General features: G+C 48.0%; 1 protein-coding gene across 1 annotated transcript in view; it reads right to left on the reverse strand.

Annotated features, from left to right (window-relative positions):
• Positions 1–700, reverse strand: part of GNB5 (G protein subunit beta 5) — a 36,446-nt gene extending 35,746 nt beyond the window's left edge. Inside the window, exon 1 of the mRNA XM_036301762.1 lies at positions 469–700. Coding sequence (XP_036157655.1) covers positions 469–580 — 112 coding nt within the window. The 5' untranslated portion in view covers positions 581–700. The remainder of the gene's footprint in view (positions 1–468) is intronic.
• Between the last annotated feature and the right edge of the window lie 13,219 nt (positions 701–13,919).

Below are 13,919 nucleotides of genomic sequence, written 5' to 3' on the forward strand. Positions count from 1 at the left end.
GTAAAAGCAAAACTGAGAAGACACAACAGTGGTGGAGGAGGTCAAAGAATTAAAAATCAAAACAGTTCACCCTAGGCCGCGCCCCCGCGGGCTGACGCGCTCGCACGGCTGCCTACACCCCCCACCCGCTCCGCCGGGGAAGGGCGCGAGTGCGGTCAGTTTGCACCTTCCAGGCAGGTGACGAGGGTGACCGGTCCCGCGATCCTTCCTGGGGAGGCCGGCGGCCAGGGGCTGCTACCCCAGGCGCCCGGCCCGGAGGCGGGCGGGGCTCTGCCAGGTGCCGGGAGCCTCCAGGGGCCGCCGACTCGGCCCGCACTCCCACGCGCCCGGGGCGCACGGCCACTCCCCGCCTTCGCCGGGCGCGGGGACACGCGGGGCCCGCATCCCGCTCCGGGCCCGGCCGCCCGCACCCTCCTCCTCGCTCCCTCCGCCCGCCTCCCGCGCAGCCCCCGCCCGGCCCGCACTCACGCTCCACGTCGTGCAGCTTGGCCCGCTCCTCCTCCAGTTTGCCCTTGAGGCTCTCGGCCTCGCTCTTCAGCGACGCCAGCGTCTCGTTCTCGTGCAGCCCGTCCGTGGCCATCTTCGCGCGGGGACGCGGCGGGGAGGGAAGCGGAGAGCCAGGGTGCGGGTGAGCAGTGAGGAGGCCGAGCCCCGGGCGCAGCTCCAGCCGCGTCTCCCGCGCGGCCCCGCCCTCCGGCGCTGACGCCGGCGGCTGCGAGCTGGGCTGCGGCGGCCGACCCCTCCCGCCGGCCTCGCGGGTGGGCACGGAGCCCCCTCCGCGCCCCCGACCCCGCCCGCACCTGCTGCGCCCGGCGCAGAGCCCCGGGCAAGGCCTCGGGTAGCGAGGCTGCGCACTCCGAGCGGGGGAAGCAGGAGTATGGTGCCCATTTTCCCGGTGGGAAAACCGAGATTCGGGGAAGACACGCGACTGGGTGGAGGGTGGAGGACGCGCAGGGAGTGAGGGCCACGCTGGGATTCCAAGGCCGGACGCCCGGCTCCTGGGAGTCTGCGGAACTCCCGGCGACACAGCCTCCTCCCCGCCCGCCTCCCTCCCGCTTCCCCGCACAGATCTCCCCGCCCGGACGGGACGGGAGGGCTCTTCCTGCAGAGACGGGAGAGGAGAGGGCGCCGCAGATGCCCGGCCTGATCCCGGGTAGCTCTGCTGCTGCCCACACAGAGAACCGGAAACTTCCCTCGTTTGTTGACTGCAATATACGCAAATAAAACGAGTTCTGGCTCCCGAGAAGCTCGGGGGTCTTAGCAGGCCGGCTGCTGGTTGTGCTATTGCTTTCTTCGCTGGGGAATTAGTCCCGGGGGAGGGAGGGGCCATGGCACACGGGGCCCAGACGCGGCCTTCTGAGCTCCTGGCCAGGGATCTCACAGTCACTTCGGAGGCAGCTTCCTCCACTTTGCAGTGCGGGGTCGCTCCCAAGGACGCAGATTTATGACACTCAAGCATCCCCCCTTCCAGCCCCCCACAGTGCCAGGCACTGTCCCAAGTGCTCCACGTTAGTAACTCACCACAGTCACCCTGAATGGGTACTATCGTCATTCCATTTTACAGATGAGGAAACTGAGGCACAGAAAGGTTAAATGATTTGTGGGTTCACACTCCCAGAAAGGGAAAGGCAAGATTTGGGCCCAGGCAGCCTGGCTCCATGCAGTTACCGCTTCAGGGCCAATGTGGAGGACCCGCCCAGCCTCCTTCCTCTTCCCCTCTCCAGGCCCCTGCCAGTGTGTGTTGTGTACAGACTGGAGGCAGATCACAGTTACACATTCTAAAGGGAAACATCGCCTCTTTGTAGCCCCTCCCTTCCTGAGGAATCCAGCCTGGACTTGCTAGCCTGAGCCCTCTCTAAGAAAAGTTGGGGGTAATCTATATTAATATTCTATAATAATAAAAGCATAATATGCTAATTAGACCAGACAGCCTTCTGGATGAAGTGGCAGCCATGGCAGGCAAGGGCCGAGGCAGAGGCGGTTTAGGGGAGATCAGGCAGGCAGGCAAGCAGTTAGGGGTGATCAGGCAGGCAAGCAGAGTAGTTAGGGGCAATCAGGCAGGCAGGCAGGCAAGCGGTTAGGGATGATCAGGCAGGCGAGCAGTTAGGAGCCAGCGGTCCCGGATTGCAAGAGGGGTCTCCAACTGCTGTTTAGGTCCCTGTGGGATCGGGCCTAAACTGGCAGTCAGACATCCCCTGAGGGATTCCAGATTGTGAGAGTGTGCAGGCCGAGCTGAGGGATGCCCTCCCCCACCCCCCGTGCACAAATTCGTGCACCAGGCCTCTAGTCTATAATAAATATAGGTGCTCAGTTAATGTTAGTTTGTTAAATGGATGTGTGGCAGAATATATAAATATATAAAGTGTAATTAAGTAAAATATCAAGTGTATACGATGTTTAAATGTTTTAGATACATTCACCTATTTATAGATCTGTTTCAAGAGTTTGCAGAGCAAAGGTTAAGAGCATGGGTTCTATCTAGGTCAGACTACCCAGGGGCCAATCCTGGCTGTGTGACCATGGGCGATTTATTTAATTTTTCTGTGTTTCAGGCTCATCTGTGAGTGGGGGTGACACCCTCCTCATGGGGTCCTCGTGAGTTTGACATGCTTGAGCATTCTGAGCAATGTGTGGCACACAGTACTTGCTTGCTATTATTATTACTTTTTAAATGAACTTTTTTTTTATTGTCTGAAGTTTTACATATGTCTCCTTTTCCCCCAATTGACCCCCTCCCCTATCCCTTCTCAGCCCAGGCAAGCCCCCACCGCCCCAGTGTCTGTGTCCATTGGTTATGCTAATATGCATGCATATAAGTCCTTTGGTTGCTCTCTAACCACGCCCCCCCACCCCCTACCATTTGTCTCTAGATCGATCTATTCTTGTTCATCAAATTATGTTGATCATTACATCCCACATATGAGTGAGATCATGTGATATTTATCTTTCTCCGACTGGCTTATTTCGCTTGCTTGCTTGCTATTATTGTTAAGGCTGCCTGTACACTGGAACAATTCATGTGAAGTAATTTAAATGAGGAGACACTAGTTCCTGGACACTTCTCACAAGGGTCACCTCAGAAGGTCTGGGAAAGCAGCATCCTCCCCTCCCCCTCTCCGGCTGGCACCCCCTGGCCCTGGTGGGATGTGTGCGTTTGTCCGTCTGTGAAGACCTGGGAGGAGTTGTGCTTCACGCTGGTGTGCGACCGCCTCTGGAGGCTCTCTGTATGAGAGAAATCCCAGCCCTCTTCCGGTCTGGAAAGCCTACCAGCCTTTTACTAGTAATAGTTGGAAAGTGCTTTCCTGTACGTTGGCTTTAGCTGCTTCTTTACAAAGTGGAACAGCTGGAGATCTGCTACATTTCAACAGTGGTGGAGACACAGGGTTGCCCCTGTTCATGAAAAGGGCCCACTGGGGGCTGTCCACACACTCCCAAACACTCGGATAAAAGGTAGCCGTCAGTCGCCACTGTGGAGAACAGTATGGAGTTTCCTCAAAAAACTAAAAATGGAACTCCCATTGGACCCAGTGATCCCACTTCTAGGAATATATCCCAAGAAATCAGAAACACCAATCAATCACAAAGGATATATGTACCCCTATATTCATAGCAGCACAATTCACCATAGCTAAGATCTGGAAACAGCCTAAGTGCCCATCAGCAGATGAGTGGATTAGAAAACTGTAGTACATCTACACAATGGAATACTACGCCGCTATAAAAAAGAAGGAACTTTTACCATTTGCAACAGCATGGATGTAACTGGAGAGCATTATGCTAAGCGAGATAAGCCAGTCAGAGAAAGATGAATAGCACATGATCTCACTCATTTATGGAACATAATGAACAACATAAACTGATAAACAAAAACAGAGACAGAGAATCATCGATCAGAATGTCAAACCTCAGAGGGAAGGTAGGGGAGGGTGGGGGTAAGGGGGAGAGATCAACCAAAGGACTTGTATGCATGCATATAAGCCTAACCAATGGACACAGACACCAGGGGGTGAGGGCATGAGTGTGTGTGTGTGTTTGGGGGGGGGGGTAATGAAGGGATAAGGACACATATGTAATACCTTAATCAATAAAGAAATTAAAAGTAAAAAAAAAAATAAAAGGTAGCTGTCATCATCTGGATGTCTCCTCAGCCAAAGGAGGCTGCCTGACTGTCTGGGAACCCCAAGTGCTTGTGATGACGAGAGCTGGTACAGCCCCTGCAGACTATCTCCAGGCAGGGCCTCTGAGCTGGGAAGAACCTATGAGGCCACAGATTACTTGACTGCTGGGATTTTGGGCTCCTTCTGTCCACAGAGAAAGTTGTTTTAAAAACAGAAGAGCTAGCCCTAGCTGGTTTGGCTCAGTGGATAGAATGGCAGTCTGTGGACTGGAGAGTCCCAGGTTCGATTCCAGTCAAGGGCACATTCCTGGGTTGTGGGCCGACCCCCAATAGAGAGAATGCAGGAGGTTGTGGTCAATTCTCTCTCATCGCTGATGTTTCTATCGCTCTTTCCCTCTCCCTTCCCCTCTGAAATCAATAAAAATATACATTTTTAAAACTAAAAAATAAATAACAGAAGAGCTAGATTAATAAATAGCACTGTACCAGGGTGGGAGCGCGGCCACCAGAAAGCAGGCTTATTTTCAGAATTGAATGTCCTCAGTTTGACAATTTGCAGAGCCAAGTCTAGAACATAATGTGCTGCAGGTAGGAGCCCATTGCCCTGGGCCTGAACTCTGACATCAGGATTACTAAACTGCACCCAGCCTGTGTGCCCTGCTGTGTGCCTTCCTGTGTGCCATTTACTTTATGGGAATAATTTTTTAAAGCACTGTCAGGGGTTACAATACAAGCAGGAGGATGAATACTGCCATTTCCTCTTTAGTTAGATAAAATGTAAAAGTCACCTTTCTTCTCTTTTTGATAAAAGGTTTCTTAAATTCTATATATATAAAAGCCTAATATGCTAAGTGTCCAACCGATTGGTCAACCACTCAACCAGTTGCTATGACGTACACTGATCACCAGGGGGCAGACACTCCAACTGGTAGGTTAGCTTGCTGCTGGGGTCTGGCCAATCGGGACTGGGCAAGATGGTCTGGACACGCCCTGAAGCCAACCTCCCTTGGTCCCTCCCCGGCCTCTAAAATATTTCTTCTAATTTCCTTTCAATGTACACAGATTCGTGCACTGGGCCTCTAGTGTGTTAATAATTGAAGATTTCCTGTTGGCTTTGGGGAAAGAGTGCTTTACCACTTTTGACCAGGTGGGGGCTCTGCTGGGCTCAGCCAGGCTATAGAGCAGAGCTTTGCAAATCCTCTGAGACAGGTCTAATTCCTAGGGCTTCAGTCATGCTCTGGACTTTTTTTTCTTTTTTTTTTCCTGCAAGATCTGAATACAGATCTTCCATAATTAAAGATCTGAATACAAGACCTGTGCATAGCCACCTCTGGTGAGGATTGATTTTGTGTACTTTGGGGAAAATGCCAGGATTTATGTTTAGTCTCCAGCCCTCGCTGAAGGCTTGGGTTTTAGGTCCAAGGAGCACTTTTCCTTCAGCTTAACTGTGCTCATTACTGCGGCCCTGTGTGGTTCAGTCTCAGCAGAGCTGTTCCCAGGGGCAGAGGGCACAGGGCCTTTGGAAAGGTGCTCCCAAGCTGTTGATTTGCCAGTGTCCCTTTTAGCTTGGCTGCTTGCCAAGAAGACTAATAGACAACAGAAAAAAAGCCTTAGCTCTAAAAAAGCGTACCAGCTAAAACACTGAAACATTCATTGGCCACTTCCTGTGCTGGGTACTGTTTAAAACACTTTATCAGATGAACTCGTTTAATACTCACAAAGCCCTATGGCAGTGGTTCTCAACCTTCTGGCCCTTTAAATACAATTCCTCATGTTGTGACCCAACCATAAAATTATTTTCGTTGCTACTTCATAACTGTAATGTTGCTACTGTTATGAATCGTAATGTAAATATCTGATATGCAGGATGCTCTTAGGCGACCCCTGTGAAAGGGTCGTTCGACAGCCAAAGGGGTCGCGACCCACAGGTTGAGAACCGCTGCCCTATGGGCTAGCTGCTATTGTTCCTATTTTACAGGTGGGAAAATAGACCTTCTCAGAGAGGTGAGTTTGTTGATTCACAACCACCAAGGAACAGAACTAGGATTGAACCCGGGGAGGCAGAGACCAGTCCACACCCTCCCCGATGCTGCACTGCCTTACCCAGCCTGGCGGTGCTGAAAATGTTTGTGTGTGTACACTGATTCTGTGGCAACTCGTCTGTCACAGGACCCACACATTAGACATTGTTTTAAGGTAGGTAACTAGTTAAAAAAAATTTGTTTAAGTTACACTTACAATTTCTGCACATGTTGAGCAGTAGCTGAGCTGTTGAGATTTCTTGAAAACTGGTCTCAGAGCCCTTTGTTTGAAACATTTGTCACAGGAGCCAAATACATTAACTAGAAAGGTCTGATCACACATCTTTAAGGCGAGATGAAGCTGAAAGAGAGAGAGAAGGGATGTGTGTGAGAAAAGCCAACAGAAAACGCTGTTTTAAAGCTCAGACCTCTACACTGGGATAAAGTATCTACAGTTAATCTGTAACCTTTGATTTATTACAATGTGCGGGGTCAACACCAACTGGCTCATCTGATCAGTAAGCATCTGACAATAGGTCTTCTGAACTTAGGTTTAACTGGTTGTTTTGGCAGCTTGCAGACATGGGCACAATTAATCTTTGCAGCACAATATTAATTCTGTGGGGCTCAACATGGAAAGCATTGTTGTAATGAATAGTATAATCTGAATTTTAAAAAAACAGAACAACTCCTCCCTTCAGGGTGAACTTTTGGAGTAAAGAGTCAGACAATGGCAGAGCCTAACTCCAAACACTGCATGAGTCGGTGTAAATGCGTCCCATTTCCTTACTAAACATGTGACAGCGCAGACCCAGGGTCCCCGCCTGTCCACCCAGAAGTCCACTGGCCCAAGCCACTGAAGGGAGGGCAACATTGAACCAAAACCATCCAGTGGCTAAGGTGCCGGCTCTGGCTGAGTGGACCCTGGCCCCGCTGCTTGGGCAAGTTGCTTAATCTCTCTGAATCTTTGCTAATCTATAAAATGAGGATCTTAAATCCACCTCCTAGGGTTGTCAGGGGAATTTTAAGCATGAAGCACTCAGCATTCAGTGAGTTGTTATGCTGCACTGGGAGTTGCTGTAATAGCAGCAGCAGCAGGAAGGAGGGAGAGAGGCTGGAGATGTGGACAGAGCAGAGAGGAGCCCATTGCCAAAGTTCAGGTTGACACATGAAGGCCTGAGCTACACCAATGCTGTGGGACAGATGTGACCACAATTAGGAAGAAAGAGCTGGACTTGGCAACATGTGGAGACGAGGAGAGGGAGATGTCTACGATGACTCCTAGGTTCCTGTTCGGGAGGCTGAGGGGTTGTGGTGCCATTGTTAGCGATGGAAGACAGGAGGTTAAGGTGGGAGGGGGCAGCCCTTGTCGCCATGCCAATTGAATAGGTGTTCCTAAGACTGGGCCACATCAAGGTTCCAAGAAATGATCCCCTGACTATACAGATATTTTGAGGCACTTGTCTGACCACAGAGCCGAATTTGTGAGGGATGTATTTGAGGGGCAGGTGACAGTGGGGATACCTCGGAGAGGAATGTCTGCAATGCAGAGGTCACCACAGGGCTGCAGAGAGAATGGGGAGTTCATGAGTTGGGATGAACTCCTACAGCAGAGGGGCAGCTGGGACAGTTCTTGGGATCTCTAAGTGACAGAGGAGTGAAGGACAGCCCTAAAGGATGAGAGGTCAGAAGGGAACCAGCTCCTGCCAGCCACAGTGTGCTTAGCCCCGGCCTCGCATAGCCACCCTGGGAGGGCAGCAGGACATCTGTACTACAGCTGAGGAAATGCCAAGGGTTAAACAAGTTCAAGGTCAGCAGTGCAGCCTGAATCTGTATGTAGTGGGACTCCACAACCCTTACCTTCAAGCTAGCACCATGAAGCTGCTCTGCTTCGTCACAACAAGTGAGTGAAAGAACTTGAAAGGTTCTGCCCACTAGAGCCTGGCTTGTGTTGGGGCCCTGGTAATGCTGCCCCCTACTGGCCAAGCTGCCCAGGGGGCAGTCATAAGGTCCTGCTGAGGACTCCAAGTAATAGCATTAGGAAGGTGAGCCATGGATTTTCAGCAAGGGAGCAATGTCAAGTGGATTATTCCAGCATCAGTGCTTCCAGAAGTAGGTCAGCAACAGAATGCACAGCAGGAAAACCAACTAAGTTAAGAGACTGTTATCAATTCTGGGGAAGAGGAAATGAGCTCTGGACAGAAGCAACTGCAGGAATGAAAGGCGAGAGGAACCAGAACCAAGAGGAGAAGGAATAGAAGGAGGCTAGGAGTTATAGTAGATTAAGAAAAACAGAAGTAGAAAAATATGTCAATATTCCAAATCTGGATAGAGACAATGTTTTCCTGCCCAAACTAAATTATATTTTTAATCATAAGAGCTGCCAAAAAAAAAAAAAAAAAAAAAGAGCTGCCTGTGTTCATTATAAATAACTAGAGGCCCAATGCACAAAATTTGTGTACAGTTAGGGTCCCTAGGCCTGGCTGGCAATCAGGGCTGATCTGTAGGATGACTGGCAGGGTAATCGGGGGGATCCCCGCTGACACTGGCCTTGGCTGGCCTGGCACCACCTGCTTGCTGACACCCCCTCCCCCACCCCCCTGCCACCACCAGTCGCCTCCCTCTGCAGGAGATGACTGGCGGGGCAATTGGGGGATGGTGCTGCCCGCTTGCCAGCCAGCCCCGCCCCCCAATCACCCCACAGCCACCACTGGTTGCCTCCCTTGGTGGGGCAACCAGCTGGGCAATTGGGGGGCCCCCATTGTCACCTGCCTTGGCTGGCCTGGAGCCTGCGGGCTGGGGGTAGCACCTGCATTGAGCGTCTACCCCCTGGTGGCCAGTGTGCATCATAGTGACCGGTCGTTCCACCGGTCACTCCGCCATTCAGTCAATTTGCATATTAGGCTTTTATTATATAGGATTGGAAACAGAAGAACATGAAGAAGGAAAGTTAACCACTTACATGCTCTAATACTAACAAATAATTGACCTCTGTTAGCATTTTATATTTTTTCTAGTATCTTCATAAACATAGAAGATACTAGAAAAAACATAAACATATATGTGTATACCTTTAAAACAATTAGAATTATATGCCATATAAATTTTCAACTTTTTGTTTAATAGTGTTTTTGTCTTCACATGTCATTATATATTCTTGGAAAACACCTTATTTTAATGGAGACCACAAGTTTTGGTCATATCAACCTTAAATCATATAATTAGCATTTTAGATCTGGTTAAACATGGGCAAGCTACAAACCAAATTTGAAAAATTATAGTATTTTAAAACCATAAATGTTATACATGGTTATTGTAGAAAGTTTGGAAAAGATTAAAAAAGGTGTAAGAAAGTAAAGAACCACCCATAGTCCCATTGTCCAGAGAGCTCCCTTTTTACATTTGGTGTATTAGAACAGATTTTTGGACAATTTGTTCATGTATACTGTTTACAGTTTTATATCCTGATATATTTTTCATTTAGTATTTATATCATGAGCTAGATTTAATTTTAGTATATTCTACTGTACTATTGTCATAATCATTTTTACAACGAGGGAACTTTTCACAGCTAAAGTAAATGCTTCAATGAGCATTTTGACAAGAAAAAGATAAAAATGCCCCGTTTTAACAAGTTTTGATGGGGAGTTGCTTTGCAGAAAAACTTCATAGACCTTCTCAAACCTTCCCCCAACCCTACACCAACCACAAAATTTCTTTGAAATGTTTCACCTAAATATATAGTTTAAAAATTGCCCCCTCCCACATTTTAAAAAAGAATTAATGCCAAAGATAGAAAGTGAAAAGTCCCCATTGCCTGCCCCACACTCACTCCCCTTGTTTAGATGGGTGCACATTCCTCCAGACTTTTCTGATGCCTTAGATAGAGCCTTGTTAGCTATGCTAAGGGCTGTTTGCTACTTGTTTTCTTCACCTAGCTTATTCTGTTAGTACTTTAGATCTATCTGTATTTTTGGTAATAGCTTTAGTATTATTCTCTACTATGGAGTATCATAATTTATTAAACCAATCTATTGTTGGATATATAGAGTATCTCCAGTTTTTACTTTCAAAATAATGCTTCATTGACCTAATTTAAAACTGGGCAAAGGAACCCTCATCCTTTGCTGGTGGGAACGTAAAATGGTGCAGCTGCTGTGGAAAATGGTTTGGTAGCCACTAAAACTTAAACAGGGCTGTTACCATATGAACCGGCAAATCCACTCCTGGGTAGATGCCCAAGGTAACTGAAAATATATGTTCACATAAAAATTGTCTGTAACAGCATTTAAGTCAAAAAGTGGAAACAACTTAAATGTCTATCGACGGATGAATGGATAAACAAAATGTGATAAATCCAAAAGTAGAATGTTATTTGGCAATAAAAAAGAATAAAGTTCTGAAATGTGCTACAACATGGATGAACCCTGAAAACATTATGTTAAGTGAAGTAAGACAGTCACAAAAGGCCACAAATTATGTTTCCATTTATATGAAATGTCTGAGATAGGCAAATTCACAGAGACAGAAAGTAGATTAGGGCAGGTGAGGCGGGGCCAGGAATGACTGCTTAGTGGGTATGGGCTTTCTTTTTGGGTGAAGGGAGTGCTCCGGAATTAGACGGTGAGTTCTTTGTTCTGTGCATTATATCTCAGTAAAAATTATTTCTTAAATGGGCAAAGATATGAACAAACACTTCACAAATGCAGATATTCATATGGTCAATAAACATATAAAAAGCGCAGCATCATTAGTCATCAAAGAGAAGTGAGAATCACACTGTGCTATCATTACTGAGCCATTAGTGTCCCTGAAATGAAAAATACTAACAATCGGAAGTGGGAAACGGACCTCCTTTCTTGCTGTGGAAAGTATAAATTGGTACCAAAAAAAAAGGAAAAAGAAAATAGAAGAATGCCATAGCAGTTTTATTCATAATAGCTCCAAACTGGAAAAATGCAAGTGTTCATCTTTAGTAGACTAAATAATTTATGACATATGCCATAAAAGAGCATAAACTATGGAACACATGACCATCTGGATGTATCTCAGACTTACTGTGACTAATGTTTAGTGTCAAAAACCTCTTTCAGTTCCATAAGTTGCACTCTGAGGCTTATGTTGACATGTAGAGGTACTAACCTGGATCCATTTTTAAAACTGATTAAATGATTTTAAAGATGACTAACTTTTTCCCTGATGCCGATACTAAATATATTTTAAAAACAAAACAGTAATACAAAAGAAATGCACATGAATTGTAGAAAAATGAGAACATACAGATTAACAAACGCCGCCAGCCCTCGCCTGTGCTCCCGCCGCACAGAAAGACCACGGTGAGCACCTGGCTGTGTACATACCTGAACGCTCTTCTGAGCTCTTACGGAAATCCGAGTATTCTAACTTAATATCAATACATATATACCTTCCACAGAGTTAGCGCTAGGAATGGATCAGCAGAAAGGCGAGGAGTTAGAGCCGCCAGCTCCGAGGTGCAAAGGGGCTGTAACACATCTAATCCCCTTATCTGGGCATTACACTCGGCTGCTCCATCCGCCCCCTGGCAGCCCGGGCGCACTGCTGGGTACTCACTCCTTGAACCGTTTGCCCACCCCTGCTGCCAGGTGTCCCTGGAACCCCCTGCTGACCAATTTCTTGAGCTTAGCTCTCCGTCTGCCCTCTGAGGAGGCAGAGTTCACAGGTTTGATCCACGACCTGCCCCACCGGGCAACCTTGATATTCACCTGTGACTGGATGTCAGCAGCACCTCCTGCCTCCTCAGTCCTCATCCCACCAGCACCTCATTAATTTTGACCACCGCTCCCACCTTCAGCCTGAAGAACTGATCAAGCTTATGGGATGAGGACCCCCATCCTCCCTTTCCCATGCATGCACGCCTCAGCCTCTGCAGGTCCCCAAACAAGATCTACTCCTTCCCAAGGCTGACCACCACCACCACCCATCCCCGATCTGCCACCTTCAGCAGCCTTGGCTCCTGCAGTCCCTCCCACCTCCCCAGCGTCAAGAGGCACCAAGGGATGAGGGAGAGTGGACCTGCTCTCCAGGGTCCACAGGCCAGGCCAGCAGAGGGATTGGGCGGCGTTACAGGCTTCCAGCCGAGGGTAAGTGCTGTAGAAACAGGCACAAACCTGAGTTATGGGAGCAGGAAAAGGAAGGGCGATGGGCTCCGCATGGCCTAGGGAAGGTCTGGAAGGGGCACGGAGAAGGCATGGTGCGGATCAGAAACCCAGCAGTCTGGGAGCCCCCGGAGGTGCGGCCCAAGGCAGGACTTAGGGCATATTACCTTCCTCTCTAGGAATTCTCACATACGTTTTATGAGATAGTATGAGATGATGTTGGGGAGCACAAGAGACTTGGTTGGAAAGTTGTAAGGAGGACATTCTGAGAAAAGGGAAGTGTGTGGAAGGCCACCTGCCCTGTTTATCAGAATTCTCACTTAGGGGAGTGTCGAAGGCGGCGCCCCTAATTATTCCTTGACCTTTCTAAACAAGTCTGTGCACGTGCAGACCCCCGGTGTTTACTGGAATCCTTATGCTTAATCCCTGGATGCCCTTGCCTAGAGGACAATGTAAACACATGTGTCCTCTCTAGATCACTCACCCTACTGATTGTATCTAAATATAAATATTTCAAGAAAAGCCTAACGAGGCCGCCTGGCTCCTTCAGCGGGCCCGTCCCTTGGCCCTCTCCCCCCAGTGAAACTGTGTTGGAGTAATCTGTTCATCCGTCGTTCAGCCCTGGTCAGCCCTGGCAAGATAAGACCCTTAAAGAAAGGCACCAAAACTTGTGTACTTAAGAAAAATATAATCTCTTAGCAATTAAAAGAACCTGACCCAATACATATGGGAATTTATTTCATTGATTAAAATATTACAAAGTTCTACTTTTCATTTCTTCAAATACAATGTATCCAAATGAACTACATTTAATTACTTATCATAAGAAAGGACATTATTCCAAGTTAGTAGGGTGATGTTGATTCATAATCATGTATGATTTCCACTTTTAAGATACATGTCTGTGTTACAGAATCATTCCTCTTGCCTGTGACTGCCAGAAACAGAAGGGCCGGTTGGGATTCTTGGGGTGTTGCAAAGGGCAGTGGGGCCACAGGCCACAGGCTAGGCGGGCTTATCAAATGACACATTATGATCTGAAAGGAAGGAATGAGGACATCTCGGGGGACAAGGAATAGTCAGCTCCCATAAAACTTGGGAAACACAGACTTCTCAAAAGGAGGGACCTAATATAATTCTTCAGTTATTTTTATGAGAAAATTTAAAACATATTTCAATGCTGATAAGATAGAGAAAATAATTTAGGTTACCTTTTTATTATTAAATATATTTTATTGATTTTTTTACAGAGAGGAAGGGAGAGGGATAGAGAGTTAGAAACATTGATGAGAAACATCCATCAACTGCCTCCTGCACACCCCCCACTGGGGATGTGCCCGCAACCAAGGTACACGCCCTTGACCGGAATCGAACCTGGGACCCTTCAGTCTGCAGGCCGACGCTCTATCCACTGAGCCAAACCAGTTAGGTCTAGGTTACCTTTTTAAACTTAGTTTTTAAAAGTTATTGTATGAGCCTGCCTGGTGGCTCAGTGGTTAAGCATCAACCTATGAACAGGAGGTCACAGTTTGATTCCCGGTCGGGGCACATGCCCAGTTTGCGGGCTCGATCCCCAGTGTGGGGCGTGCAGGAGGCAGCCGATTCATGATTCTCTGTCATCATTGATGTTCCTATCTCTCTCTC

Source organism: Myotis myotis, unplaced genomic scaffold (assembly GCF_014108235.1).
Source record: "Myotis myotis isolate mMyoMyo1 unplaced genomic scaffold, mMyoMyo1.p scaffold_m19_p_1, whole genome shotgun sequence".
Lineage (NCBI taxonomy): Eukaryota > Metazoa > Chordata > Mammalia > Chiroptera > Vespertilionidae > Myotis > Myotis myotis.